At 56.6% G+C, this 14,761-nt stretch overlaps 1 protein-coding gene across 7 annotated transcripts; it reads right to left on the reverse strand.

The window, feature by feature from the left end:
* Positions 1-628: 628 nt before the first annotated feature.
* GGA3 (golgi associated, gamma adaptin ear containing, ARF binding protein 3) lies at positions 629-14,726 on the reverse strand. 7 transcript variants are annotated; one of them, XM_081575224.1, is made up of 18 exons: positions 14,669-14,726; positions 12,160-12,347; positions 9,391-9,475; positions 9,188-9,263; positions 7,750-7,848; positions 7,009-7,132; positions 6,747-6,850; positions 6,553-6,633; positions 6,040-6,177; positions 5,287-5,368; positions 5,063-5,179; positions 4,525-4,764; positions 4,110-4,180; positions 3,599-3,894; positions 3,196-3,404; positions 2,731-2,900; positions 2,516-2,626; positions 629-2,288 (listed from the first exon to the last, which is right to left on the reverse strand). In XM_081575224.1, the coding sequence occupies exons 5-18, from the start codon at positions 7,831-7,833 to the stop codon at positions 2,178-2,180; spliced, it is 1,938 nt and encodes a 645-aa protein (XP_081431350.1). In that variant the 5' UTR covers positions 7,834-7,848; positions 9,188-9,263; positions 9,391-9,475; positions 12,160-12,347; positions 14,669-14,726; the 3' UTR covers positions 629-2,177. The 7 variants fall into 7 exon arrangements, 5 of the variants coding, with proteins under 5 accessions (XP_081431350.1, XP_081431349.1, XP_081431347.1 ...); XM_081575223.1 differs by having other exon boundaries at positions 12,144-12,347; XM_081575221.1 differs by having other exon boundaries at positions 7,750-7,970; positions 12,144-12,347.
* Between the last annotated feature and the right edge of the window lie 35 nt (positions 14,727-14,761).

Raw genomic sequence — 14,761 nt, forward strand, 5'->3', positions numbered from 1 at the left:
CTTACAGAACTCACAGTTCTTACATGTGGGAAGGTTTAATCTGCTAGCACTGGGGACCTTGGCGAGAAAGCATCCCTGAAGTTACGGGAACAGAGCCCTCCTGCCTGTAGGTAGAAACCTGAACAAGAGTGTTCAGCGGTTTGCTTGTGCATCTGAGACGTGGCTTCACCTCAGAATCACCTGTTGGCTTTATGGTTATCTTCTTTATTTTGTGTTGGGGTACTGCCGGTCAACAGTGTTGTGTGACAGTTTCAGGTGAACAGCGGAGTGACTCGGCCATACACGTACATGTGTCCATTCTCCCCCGCACTCCCCTCCCATCCAGGCTGCCCCATAACATTGACATTGCGTCGAGTTCCCTGTGCTAGCTATACAAGAGGTCCCTGTTGGTTATCTCTTTTAAATACAGCAGTGTGTACGTGTCCATCCCGAACTCCCTTACTAGCCCTTCCCCTCATCTTTCCCCTTGGCTGGTTATCCTCTTTAAAAAAGGAAACAGTCTAGGAACTTATCTTTTAACAGAAACTTCAGGTGGCACCGGTATAGCCACCTGCCTGCGTTTGTAATTCCTAAGCGGCACCTTCCCCCACACTGGGGTGGTTGGTATCTGTATTAGAAAGATTCCAAATAGGGCAAAAATGGTTTTATTTAACATGCAGCAAAACAAGGGCAGCAGTTGACATATCCAGTACAGTTTTTTGTCACGAAGTGACCTCAATAGTAATGAGTAACACTCATAAATAACTCTAAAGTCTAAAGCTTATTGTAAAGGTACATTCCGCATAGTAGTCCCACAGAGCTTCCCAGGGCTGCAGCAGCCCATCTCTGGAGAGCTCTTGGATTTACTCCTTAAGGAGTGAACTGGATTCGCTTTCTTTCGTCTGTCCTAATGAAGCAGTGAAACCCGCTCACTTATGATGAGAGGGGATGGGGCGATGGCCTCTTGATTAAGGAAGCCTGGCGAGGGCAGCGGAGCTGGCTCCGGCTCATCCAGCTGAGCATGGTGAGCCACGTGCTCCTTCCCCAGCAGCTGGGTCTCACCTGCCTGTCGCCCCATGAGGCCTAGACTCCCTGGCCCAGCTATAGCCAGCGGATGGAGCACTGTTGAAGCAATAGGGTCTGGTGACTCGATTCAAGCAAGGCCCCTAATCTCACCACCTCCAGACCCAACATGTCGCCGACAGTGCCCCTTGGCAGCTGGGGACACTCAGGGTTTCTGGGCAGCAGGTAAGGACATAAGTTGAGTGCAACGCGCATGATCCTGAGGCCTCCTGTTCCCAACCGCAAGCCACCCCGCCGGCCATCTGGTGGGAGGAGGGGGGCCAAGGCAGGACACAAGGTGCCGTCCTCCCCTTCAGAGGCGTAAAGGGCAACGCAGCGGTTTGTTTCACGCTGAGCAAGAGGTAGTGAGTGAGTGAGATGGCCTGTTCCCGTGGCAAGAGGCACCCTTTTCCCAGAAAGTGCTGCGTACCTGCTTCCAGAGAAGGCGCAACACTGCTCTCTTCCATTTCCTTTCCTAGCTGCAGTTTAGGCTGCCACAAGGCCAAGTTCTACTTCTAGCAGCTTGAGTTCCTTATCCTACTGTGATGTCCATAGGACACAGCCTGCCACTGCCAGGGCCCAGCACAACTCCTCCTCTGGTGGCCGTTCCAGCGCAGTGCTGCCCACAGACGGCAGGGGTGGCGATCCAGCAGCGCCAGTGCCCTGCTCTGGGCCCAGGGCCATTCGGGAACCATGGGCTATGCCCTCCTCCCTGGAGCCTGCCAAGGGGAAGCCTGGGTAGCAGGGGGGCTGAGAACTGGGGATGTGAGGATGTGGTCCTGAAGGAGGGCCCTGAGTCTCTGCATCAGAGGATGCCAGCGCAAGGGGAGAACCCCCTCCAGCCATGAGGCCATGTCCCCAGGGTGGGGTGCAGCACCTGGGGCCACTCCCCACTCCTGATGCACGTGGCCACTTCAAGTCACACAGGTAGATAAAAACAGGTCCTTTTAGGGGCCAAAGGAAGAGAGATCACAGCAGTGGCTCGGCGCCCGGCAACGGCGGCCAGGGCCCCTGTTCCAGATCAAAGCTCTTAAGCACAGCGGTTAGGATGGGAAGGAGCACCAGGCCTGGAGAGCCTCCTGTCTCGGGGCAGCCTGCCTGGGCTCCAGAGTGCAGCCGCCACGTGTCCTCTGGGGTCATAGGTTCCCCCACTGCTCTGCAGGGGGGAACTGGTCCACCTCACCCACCTCGGTGCTCAGCTGCTCCCCCAAGGTGAAGGTCAGCCTGTACCGAAGCCTCGCCTTCTCCTGCAGCAGAGGGGCCGTGCATCAGACACCCCTTCTCTGATACCCTTGGGGTGCTTTCATGCAGGGGACACGCCCTGCTCCTACCACCCCATCCTCACTCAGCTATTGTGTCAGGGTGGAAAAGGGACATGGGAGAAGTGGTAACACTCCAGGCTGGGAGGCAGTGGACGCGGGGGTCTAATCTGGGGCAGCCAGGGCTTTCAGGTGGGGTCCCAGCTCCAGCTCACCTTCAGTGGGTTGGCCAGCAGCATAACCTGTGTGATGGCTGCAGGTGGCTGGATGGGGCTGAAAGGAGAGAGTTCTGTCCCAGAGGGTGGCTGCAACTTCACTTTCATTGACTAGAGAGAGAGACAGGCTCCTTTGAAGAGATGGCAGGTGCCCTTGAGGTGGAACGGGGTGTGGACACATGTGTGCAGGAAGAGGCCCCAGGAAGCGGAGATACCTTGGGCACTGCAGCCTGCAGCACGATGCTCTTGATGGGCAAGGGAGCCGTGTTCAGCATGGACACCACCACCACCAGCACATCAGGCCGTCCTGGAGGACACTCCTTGGCAAAATGGAAGAGGATGCGGAAGCCGTTTTTATCATAGGCTGTCACAGGAAGGGCGCTGCCTGTATGTAAGAACGGGGCAGGTGAGGGTAGGGGGAGAGGTGGGCCTGAGACAAAGCACCACAGCCAAGCGGGAGGGCACAGCGACCCTGGGACCAGGAAGTTCCTGAAGGAGCCTGAGAAGAACCTCCCGAGTGCACAGTGGGGACAAGCACAGACAGACATGGTTGGGTGGGCCGCGTTTGGCTCTAAGGGACCCTGGCAGGAAGAGCCTGGACCCACCCATCCCTTGCATGCGGCCCACAACTCTGCAGGCTGGGACCCCCGCCCCTCTCACCCCAAGCCTCCAACACCTACTAGGCTTGATAGACTCCAGGGGCACGTGCACACTGGCCAGGGAGAGCTCGGGCCCCTTCACGGGGCTGCCCTGGGCCTGGAAGAGAGGGCTGCCGGGCCCTGCAGAGAGGGGGAGGAGAGGCCGGGCGGAGGCGCCGGTGGGGAGCACAGGCGGGGCGGCAGTGCCCGGGAAGAAGCTGGAGGAGATGGGTTTCACCAGGCCTGAGGTTCTGGGCAGCAGGAAGGAGGACAAGGTGTGTCGAAGGCCAGGCACAGCTGCTGGCTGCCCCACACAGAGGCCCCCAGACTAGAGCTGGCTCTCCCCTCACCCCAGCTTCCAGATTCCAACCGACCCACCAGACTGAGAGGGAACTCCCGCGACCCCCTGGGGCTACCTCCCCAGCACCCCTCTCCCGCTCATTACGCTTTGGCCTCTTCTAGAAGCTGGTCGAGGGCATCCAGCTGGTGCAGGGTGCTGTCGCCCAAGGCAGAACCGTGGTACCCAGGGGCGATGGGCTCAGCCTTTGGGGCCGGAGCTGGGGCCAGGCCAGTGGAGAACAAGAAGGGGCTGGCTTTGGGGGCAGGAAGGCCACCTGGGGCCACCGGGGCCAGGGAACTGCCTGCAGGGGCCACTGAGGGCTGCAGGAGAGGCCCATCTGCGGGGCTACAGGCTCCGGGCCCAGGTTTGGGGCTGAAGAAGTCCAGGTCCGACCGCTCGCTCTGGGGAACGGAAAGCAGGAGTGAGGGGGGCCCAGCAGGCGGCGGGGGCTCCAGGCTCTCCACCCCACCCCCCACGCTGTTCCCAGAGGCTTGGCTGAGCCCTTCGCATGAGCCGCCATCCTGTGGACAGGTTGCGCGAAGCGCTGTGTGCGGGACGGTGCCTGGGGGTTAGGACGAGGCGGGGAAGTGGAGGCAGACCCGGCGCCAGCCCCTACCTGGAGCAGGGGCCACTGGCTGTTCTCAGCTGCCTCGGCAGGAGAAGCGCTGGGCCCCGGGTCGGAGAGGCCTGAGGACAGAGGAGGCTGTGGTAGAAGGGGATTTGGGCTGGGGCGGCCCCAGCCCCACCTCACCTGAGGAAGGGTCATGGGACCACCCGGACATCCAAGGGTGATGGGGTGTCCCCCGCAGCTTCCGGAGGGGAACGGACCCTCTTCTGTCTTTATGCTGTAGAGGGCGTCTCCCGGGGAAGGGGGAGCACAGCCAGACACGATGTCCACCCGAGGACACTGCCCTGGGCCCTCCCCACCCTCGCTAAGCACTCAGGGTCCCCCTCAGGCCTCCGCCCACTCCCACGCACCTCTCCTCCCTGAGGGCCCCCGGAAGCCCCGAGCAGCCCCCTCCAGGACGCACCCAAGCAGAGCAGCTCCTCGTCCAGCAGGCTGAGGGCGTTGCTTGTGCTGCTGGGCCCTGGGGGGACCTCGGGCTGGCTGGCCGAGTGGCTGCGCCCAGGTCCCGAGGCCTGGGGGGGTGGAGGGAGGACAGGGATGCCCGAGCCGACGGGGGCGGGGGCCAGTGCTGGGGGCGGGCTGCTTGGTGCCTCCAACTCGGCAAGGTCGATGAGAGTGCCTTGGTGACTGGAATGGCCGTTTCCTGGATGGGTGAACGGAAGGGGACAGGGATCACTGGGGGCCACTCCCGGGCCGCACAGGAGAAGCGGGACCCTGAGCACAGCCTCGGGCCGCCTCCCAGAGCACCTGTCTGGGGAGGGGTGAAGAGCTGGTGGAGGTGGTGGGTCGGGGAGACACTGTGTGACCTACTGGGAGGATCGCTTAGAGGGGCTCAGAGTCCCCTCAGGCCCCGTGGGCTGACACGCGGGTCAACCTGCACCATGGCCTGGTGGTGGGGACCCGGGCTGGTCCGGAGGGAGCGGGGAACCAGAACACTTTACCTTCCAAGTCAGGAATGGCTGAGGTCACCACCTCACCATTGACGACCTGCCCTTCAACGAGTGTCTTGTAAGAGTTGATGACCCGGGAGAGGTTGTCACTGGCCTGTAAGATGTCCCCTAGTACCGGAGAGAAACCCGTCACTCCCGGCCTTACGATGCCCCCGCCACACACACGCTCCAAATCCCTGGGTCACCCCCTCAACCACCCTTCCTGTTCCACTCACCTAAACTATTGTCATTGTCCTCTGTCTCGCTGGCGAGTTTGAATAACGTCCGCCTCTTGTTCTCACACCGATCAAACAGCTCCTAATAAGAGACCCAGACAGGAAAACTCGAGCTGCCAGGAGATCACCTAACCCACCATCCACGCCACCAAGTTCTGGCTCCCCTGATACCACAGTCAGTTCCTGGCAGATCACCTAACCCAGCATTCACGCCAGAGTCCCAGCTCCCCTGGCACCATGGTCAGCTCCAGATCACTTAACCCAGCATCCACACCAGAGTGTCCCAGCTCTCCTGGTACCACGGTCAGTTCCTGGCAGATCACCCAACCCAGCGTCCACACCCGAGTGTCCCAGCTCCCCTAGGATCATGGTCAGCTTCTGGCAGAGCCAGACTCTGCACACACATCTTCCTGCCGCCAGCCTCGGCCACTCTGCGTCACAAGACACCTGCTCAGGCGGAGAGGCTGCCAGGACAGCAGGTCCCTTCCGACCTCCCGGCCTGGCACACGCCTCAGAATTCAGAGTCTCTATGTGACCGAGGACGGAGGAGCGCATCAGGGAACCAGGGTGGGCCTTTCTCTGCCCAAGCGTCCCCAGGCAGAAGGCGAGGTGGAGAGCAGGCGCGCCCCGAGGCGGGTCTGCAGAGTCACGAAGACGTAGGGCGCATGGAGCGAGTCAGCAACGGCTCACATGCAGAATGGCCCGGCTGCTGGTGGTGAAGGATCGGGGCAGGGACACTCTCCTGGGGCCTACCTTCATGAGCTCCTTGTCTGCCTCCGCAGAGCCCTCGCTGCTGTAGTGACGCAGCATCTCACCGAGCAGCTTCACGCTGTTATCGACCTCCTCTAAGGTGTGCAGACGCTCGGTCACCTTCTGGACCCGCGCCTCATCCTGCGTCAGAGAGGGCCAAGGGGCGAGAGCTCAGCTGGACAGGGCCCACTGCCCCCCCGAACCCCGCCAGGGAGGGTGCACGCCTGCCCAGGGAACATGGAGGCCGAGGCCCGCCCCACAGCAGCTCCTTTCAACACGTGATTCTTGGGACCACTGGCCTCAGACCCAATCTATAGATCTTTCAAAGCAGCAGCCCGCCTGCCCCCAAACCTGGCCCCACGACTCCCGTTCCTCTTTCCTATCCGCGGCACCCCCCTCACCCCACCGCGCAGGTGAGCCCTGAGGACAGGGCCGAATGACAGCCTGGCGCCAGGGGAAGGGACCGCTGCTCTGGGGCCACGGGCTCCTCCTCCCCAGGGCTCAGGGCCCACCCACCTCCTTCACCATGGACTTGATGAGCTTGTTGGCCTCCTGCAGGTCATCTGGGTTTTTGCTTTTCAACAGCTTGGCTAAAAGCTGGAAGAGGAGGGCATCAGAGGTGGAGGGACCGGCAGCACCCCACCAGGGAACACACGGGACTCGTGCGCCCCTTGGCACTGACCAAGCCCACACCCCATTGAGGACTTTACCTTGGATTTCTCCTCATCATCAAAAACAGGGTTTTTGGGACGAGGCGGCGGAGACGGGATCAGCGTCCTGTCCACAGAGATCAGCGGGTCGGAATGCACGATGCCTGAAAGGGGTCGGAGCAGTGGTCACACAGGCTGGGCCACCCTGGTGCCCTTTCCCACACAGCAAGGGGTGCACCTGGGGCCAGGCCTGCAGGCCGCACACACCTCAGTCCCTCAAAGCCCAGCCCAGTGCCCCCTGCTTGGGCAGACACCCGCATACCCTGTCTCTTCAACATGTGGTAGGCATCCTTGATCTTGGCTTCTTCCGGCAGGGCCAACGTCCAGCTATAAAGCAGCTCAATAACCTTTGTCTTCACTTTCTCAGACACCCTGTCCCCCAGGTACTAAGGAGCAAAGGAAACAGGATACCTGAGTGCGTGTGGCCCAGAGGCAGAGACAGAGGGAAGGCTGTGTTCACAGCAATGAAATGGTAGCTATCTGGCCACCGTCCCCAAGTCTCCTCCAGACCCGCAGGTGTGAGCCGTGTATGAGACAGCACGGGCGGGGAGGGGAGCGGCATCCATGGGGGCACAGACCCCGGTCAGGCAGGGCCGGGAGCTCAGCAGCGCGTTCACGCACAACAGGCCAGAAACACAACCGCACTTTCTCTTGGAGGGGTGCATGTCTTCGCTGTGAAGCGCTGCGGAAATTACCCTCTGGCTGCCCAGAGCTGAAGCGACACCAGTGTGTGACCGTGGTCAAGTGATGAGGGAGGCCACATGAAAGAGGCGAGGAACAGTGACTGCTGTCACGGGAGCCCTGTCCCCGGGCACACGGAGGCCGGGAGATCAGCAGAGATGTCCCTGCGTGCACATCTACCCTCAGCACCGCGTCCTCTGAGCACAGGACCCAGGGAACCTCAGACCCATGGAGATGCTGGTTTGTGTGGTGAAAGCTGGTAAGGCGGGAGAGGGAAGGAGCACAAAAGAAGTTCTGAGAAACAAAACTGCCACCGACTGACCTTCGGAGAGACGACTTTGATCAACTCATTCAAAAACCGGAACTTCCCCACTTCGTTATGGAACCTCCTCCCGCAGTTCTTCATGCAGGCTTCCAGCACCTGGAGCAGAGGCCAGGCGCTCAGGCCAGGACCTGGCGCTCGGCCAGACCCCACACGCTGGCGGCGCTGCATAAACACTCGCCCAAGGAAGGACCTAACCAGGAGAAGAGGCGTGCACGGCCCTGGGGATATCAGGGCAGTGGGATTACTCACAAAAGCGACCCTCAAGGTGTAAACCCCTCTGGGGCAGCTCGGCTGAAACTAAAGTAAAAAACGCTGAAGCCCAGATAACAAGACAGTCAGACGGTCAGCCCTGGAGGGGGCCTGCCTGCAGATCCTGCCCTCGGGCTTCACAGGTGAGGAGATGGAGGCCAGAGACCACACGTTCCTCTGATTCAGGGTCCAGGGCTCTTTCCACAAGCTGATCAACATGTTGGGCAGGCCGGAGAGGATGTTTCAATTCTGTTTTCTTCATCTTAGATGAACATGCTGTTTTCCCCACCCTCAGCCCCAAGTTCTCAGGCGCTGCTATGGACCTGGTGCCTGAGTTTATGCCAAGGAGTGAACCACCCAAGTGCTGCCCCCTGCCCTGGCTGCCATCTTTGTAAATCGGGGATTTTCAACTGCACTACTATGGACGTTCTGGGCCAGTCACTTGTTCTGGGAGCCTGTCCTGGGCGCTAGAGTGCTCAGCAGCACCACGGCCTCCATCCACGTAGATGCCAGTAGCATCCCGACCTGTGACAACCAACAGTGTCTCCAGACACTGCCCAGTGTGCCCAGGGGGACAGAACTGCCCCCGGTGGAGAACCAGGTTTAATTAAGCCTTTGCTCTATGGAGGACACAGCACAGGCACGCCCATAGGCTAAGTGCCTTTTCCACAACGTCCCCCCTCCTGCCTTTCCAGGAGCTGAAGGAAGTCAGGAGAGAACCTGGGCATCCTGGTTTAGGGGAGAGCCTGGAGGCACCCTAGCACCGCACTCGGCTCCGCGTCCTGAATCTTCCGAGTCTGAATAAACGCTAAGATCTGCCCATTGGGGTGATGCCTTCACTAGTGACCGGCATCATTTTCAGCTACAGGACAAATTACACTTGGCCAGCTCTTACCTGGCAAGACAGCTCTGTCAGCCTCTCTGAGCCCTACCCCGGGACCCAGGGCCCCTACCCCTCTGCCTTGGCCTCTCTGCTTCTCTCATCAGACCTTGTGCTCACACTCAGTCATCCGTGATGCTTGGGCCTGGCACAGGGGCACATGCGTTTGTGGAACAACTGACTGTGCAAGGTCCAGGTAAGTCTAGTTTGTATCCAGGACGCTCAGCTGGCTGAGGGTGTGAGCCCTGACCCCCTCAGAGATCCCAGCAGACTCGTGAAGATCCATTGCCAGCACGAAAAACCTACCGTCAGGGCCTGGACCGCCTCCCATTCCTGCGGAGACTGGATCTTATGGGCCAGCAGTCGGACGGCGATCTGTGGCCTGGAGACAAGCAAAACCACACCTTTAGGACGCTGACCCTCGGCCACCTGGCCAGCCGTCCTTTGCCAGTTTTTCACTTTTCCAGTCAACCATCTCTCACCTGTCCCCTAACAGTTCTGAGACTCACCCTTCAAGCTCTTTGTTGATCTGATCACAAAAGCCAATTATGTATTCCCAGTCCTCCTGGCGGTTAGAAGGATTGGTGGCTTTATCTGGGGAGAGAACCAAGAAGGAGACAACTGTTATAAAGAGCAAGGAGGACACTGTGGAACATTTTCCTCACAGTTTTAAGGCATTGATGTGAAGAAATTTCTTCTCTAATAGAGAAGACTCACTAGTTCAGTCAGACAGCAAGTCAAATACAAATACTTAAAAAAATTTTTTTTTTGGCTGTGCTGCATGGCTTCTAGGATCTTAGTTCCCTGACCAGGGATTGAACCTGGGCCCTAAGCAGTGACAGAGCAGTCTTAACCCCTGGACCACTACGGAATTCCCTACAAATATCGCTTTCTGTCCAGTATTCTGAAAGTTACAAACGAAAGAGAAAACAAATCTGAAGCCTCTTATTTAAGGTAAGCTAACAACATTTACTGAGCCCTCTAAGCACGAACTGTGCTGTCTGTACCTGGGGTCTAAGCTTGAGTAACCAGCATCCCTAAGTTTAAATGGTCTTCCTCGATCAAGGACAAAGAGGGTCACCCAGGGTTTAAACTCCAGGAGGTAAAAGCCAAGTCTCTCCCTTCTCAGTCATGCCCAGAGCCTGTGCTTCGAGAGGACGGCCCCAGCTGAGGGTGTTAAACGCATTCCCATCTCTGATTCAGATCTTGGAGTCGGCCTCTTCCAGAAAGCACTCTCAAGTTGTTTGCTAAATTTAGGGCTTCAGGTTCAGAAGACAAACGGAAGACTGAAGGCGTGTGTCTTTTTTTAAGTCCAGGCTCCTCCAGAAGATTTCCGCCAGGGCCAAAAGCAGAGTGAGAGCCTTGAAAAAGCCCTTCCCAACAAGCGGTGATGTTAGAGGTTCCTGAATTCTGATTTCTCGTGACTGTGTTTCTTCACTTCCCTTTTCCTAATGTTAAAAATCACTAGCTCCACGCTCAAACCCTAACAGGGACTCAGAGCCAGCCCCATTCCCCCGCCCCGCCCTCATCTGCATCACGAGGCAGCAGACGCCACCCAGTGGCAGAGGGAAGACCTGCAGCGTCCAGTGCTGTGCGTGCGAGGCAGCATTTCTGCTCTGGAGGCCAGAAAATTCTGGCGGTTTAGGATCATATTTGGAGGAAAAGAGAGATGTCAGTCCTCAGTCTTGAAAAGAGAATTAGCAGGCCCTTGAAAATGTAATGCCTGGAGGGAAGGGAGATTGATTCTATCAACAGGGGCTATTTGTCGCCACGGGGACCTACTAGCTGTCACCTCCAGAGAAGCCCTGAGTCTCCCCCACCCGGCGCCTGAGTTTTCTCAGGTGTCAGCGTGGCTTTGTTATTAATCCCTAGCATTTGAGATGCTTGGAGTTCTCATATGACATTACTAGGGTGTAGGATACAAAAATAAGATGGTTTGAGGAGCATTACCCACCCCCGTCACTACAATCATTTTGGGAGCAGTCACACGCCTTCCACTGTTTGCCCCTGGAAAAGCATGTCACAGAGACAGGGGATAACGGGGACAGCCCCTCCCCTTCCCACACACGGACACAAAGCCACGGGCGTTCACCAAAAATGTGTCCTGCCCGGGGCTGCCACGACTCCATTTCTGCTTCCAAGAACGCTCCCACCTACTTCTCACTTTCATTTGACATCTCAAGAATCCCATTTCCTGTCCCCCAATAGACTTTTCTACCACAAACCTGCAGGGAGCTCTCGGCCTACACATGAACTCAAAACCCTGGTTTCAGCCACGGTTCACCCCACTTCTGAGTATCTCCCCCCACTCTCCAGCCAGAGACAGCAGACCTCAGTCACCCACAGGAACTGCAAGAACCTCTGGAGATAACTTGGGGTGACTCAGGTGCTCTGTCTGTCCACCGCCTCTCGGCAGATGCACACACCCACCACCCACTCAACGTTCTCCTTCACCTGTGATGGAGGTGACGCCAGAGCCTCCCCTGCAGATCCTGCCTTCCAGAACCGCCCCTCTGGGCTCCAGGTTTCTATTTTGGGGTCTCTGTTGAAAGCCTTATGCTAGTCTGTGTCTCTGCCTCTATACATCCTGCTGTCATTTTCAACTCAATTCTATCACTAGCCGTAACTGTCGTGGGACCTGTGGTCCAGCAGGGAGGGGAATAGCATTGGCCACCCAGCCCCAACACAGCTCAAACAGTCCCGCAACAAGTTCCACGTAGCAAAGATAAGGATGGAAAGGAAGTCAAGTGTCAAACTTTAGTGCGAAGGTCTTGAATCAAGGGAGACATAGTCAATCACCAAGTCTTTTGTTAAACAGCCACGGAAAACTAAGTAGACAGCAAGTTAGGCCCTGGAGGAACTACAGGAAAAGTACAAGATTCGGATCCTACCCTTGAGGAGGTTACGCTCTTCTGGTGCAACATGCGAGAAACAACCAGAGCAAAACAAGACAGGGTGTAATTATAAGTGCTCATTTGACGCAGAAACGAGTCTAAAAACACTCATCACTTCTCCTCCCTGACTTCCCTATTTCTATAAATGGTGCCACCATTCCAAAGCTCCTTTTGCCCCTACTCTCACGCACCCAGGTCTGAAGGCTCCTTCTTCCCTCTCCTCATCCATTTTCATTAGTCAGTCCTAATCTCTTCCTTCTCCATGTCTTTACTATTTTTTTCCCCTAGAGGCTTGCAGGGTCTTAGCTCCTCTACCAGGATTGAGCCCTGGCCCTCGGCAGTGAAAGCAAGGAGTTCTAACCACTGACCTGCCAGGGAATTCACCTCAGTGTCTTTCGGTGTGCTGTGCTCAGTCGCTCAGTTGTGTCTGACTCTTTGCAACCCCATGGACTGTAGCCCACCAGGCTCCTTTGTCCATGGAATTTTCCAGGCAAGAATACTGGAATGGGTTGCCATCTTCTCCTCCAAGAGATCTTCCTGACCCAGGGATCAAACCGAGTCTCTTGCCTCTCCTGCATTGGTAGGCAGATTTTTTTTTTTACCACTGAGCCACCTGGGAAACCCCAGTGTCTTTTTAAAACTGCTTTCTTATTCCTGCCCTGATCTCCTAACTTCTCACTTGCTTCCAGAACTTCTGTTCCAATCCATCCTATATAAAACACCTATAGGAACCTTCCCAAAACACTGACTTAACAGGTACAGTATGAATGACAATCTCTTAACTCAAGGAGACACAGACTTCTTGGGGTGGAACTGGAGCTGGTTCAGAGTTTGGCTCTAACTTCCCAGCTTTCTCTCCCCTGTTCCCACAGGAACGCCCTGCTTGAATCAAACATCTGTTACTTCGTGCCCCAAACATGGTCTGCTCCCTCCACGCCACTGTCTGGTGTTTTCTTAGCCTATTTTCCCATTCTTTAAGGCCACTTCGAGTGCCATCTCCCCATTAGGAGAACCATCTCCCATTTCACTTATCCCCAATTTCCCAAAATAAACTCTCTGTATTTTAGCATTTATGGTTCCTGCTTTTTTACTTAAAAAGGCTTCATCCACTCCAGCACCAGTATCATCAAACTGAAGGCAAAGAACTTGAACTTATTTTTCGTTAACACCTCACACAGCAGGTATTCATTAAGCACTGATTAACTGCAGTAATGACAGGACTTCAGAGAAGGCTGAAGTCATCAAGAGATGGTTTGTGGGGAAGGAGATGCTGGGATGGGTTTTAAAGTATGTAAAGGAGCACAGGGGAACAGGGCTTTCAGGAAAGGAGAGGAATGTGTGTTGGTTGAGACAAGAACATCCAGCTGACCGAAGCAAGGAAGAATACCAGGAAGTCACCGAGAGGCAGAGGAGAGCAGCAGTGCAATGACTTGACTAAGCAGAAGGGTTCTTCTGGGAGCAGAATTGGCCAGGGTAGCCGGGGGTCGGGGGCGGGAGGGACACGGACGGGGACCTGAGACCTATCCAAAATGTCACTCCAAGTAACAGGAGAGGGTCAAAGGCCAGTCTCAGCTCTAGCCTCTACAGATACCCCCCCCCATCTCCACTCTCCCTCAAAAACAGGTCTAAACTCTAAACCTAGTCTATCAGACTCAGCTGAGGTCATTTAAATGACTCCGAAGTCCCCATTAATATCTGTGAATGGAACCAATTCCAGAGTATTTATATCCAGTTGGGTGGCTCTGGGCAAGTGAACTGATTAGAACCAAGATGTCCTCTTTTGTGACACTGTGACACTAGTACCTACTTTGCTAGGATTCTTGATAAATGAACGTCTTTGGAGAACTCTGAGCTCCTGGGAAAACAGTTCCATATACCCAGAAGGCTCTGTGACCTGCCTCCAACTGCAGACCTTGCAAATGTAACCTACGTTCAACCACCTGAATAGGGTTTCTTATTAAGGGGAGTCAGACAGTTGGAGGAAACGGGCATCATCCCTCAAAAAGCTGCAGGCTCTAGTAAATAACTGACAATGCACAAGGCAGCGTCTAGGCTCCAGCCTGTCTTATCACCCTGCCCAATTTGTCTTCACTTAAACAGGCCTCCAGAGGCCTCCTCTAGCCCATACTTATAAACTCAACGTACTAAACCTTCGACCAAAGGCAACCTGCTAGGGTTAACCTGTATTTCCTCAACAGCAATATGAATGAGCAATCATAGCAATAGGCCGCTATAACTACAGTATCAGGCTGCGTCTCTCAGCTTTGCTGAGTAGTTTACCAACGAATGACTGACTCGTTAAGACATGCGGGGGGTGGGGAGAACGGTCCCCCAACAGAGCTTTCATCATGCTTCGGTTACTGCAGGGAAAAGCACTCTTTTTTTTTCTCTCTCTTCCTCTCTCTGGATCATTTTCACTTCAAACATTCAGCCTGCACGAAGCAGTCACTTCTGGAATACACGGTCAAAATTCTGAAGCTATGTGGGTATGCTCAGCACCACCCACTGCTTCCGGAGTTTCAGCCCCAGTTCGGAGCTTTCCCCTTCCTCGGAAGGGCGCAGGGGTCCCGGAGTCAGGGCCTTGCGCGGCCCCACCACAGTTTCCCCAAAGCGCCGATGCATGTCAGCCCAAAGCACTTGGCTATCGCTTTCCCGGAGCCCGCGGGGCCCGACCTCACGGCGCAGCGCGCGGGAGCAAGAGAAGGCGCCGCGGCTCAGAGAACAGGGGCCGGGTCGCCCGGCTGAGGAAGGGGGGCGATCCCCAGGCGCTCGCGGCGCGGGCGAGGCCTAGCGCGGGCTGCCGGGCGGCGCCACCGCAGGGCCGGGGGGAGGGAGCCGGGGGCTGGGGAGAGGGGCGGCTCGAGCGTGCACAGACTCGACAGAGGCTACTCACTCAACCAGGACTCCAGACTCTCCCCTTCCGCCTCCGCCATATTGCAGCCGCCCGGGCCGGCCCAGCGGCCTCAAACCTCGCGAGAACCTGAGA

Source organism: Giraffa tippelskirchi, chromosome 3 (genome assembly GCF_054371585.1).
Source record: "Giraffa tippelskirchi isolate mGirTip1 chromosome 3, T2T-mGirTip1v1.2.pri, whole genome shotgun sequence".
In the NCBI taxonomy this organism is placed as follows: Eukaryota; Metazoa; Chordata; class Mammalia; order Artiodactyla; family Giraffidae; genus Giraffa; species Giraffa tippelskirchi.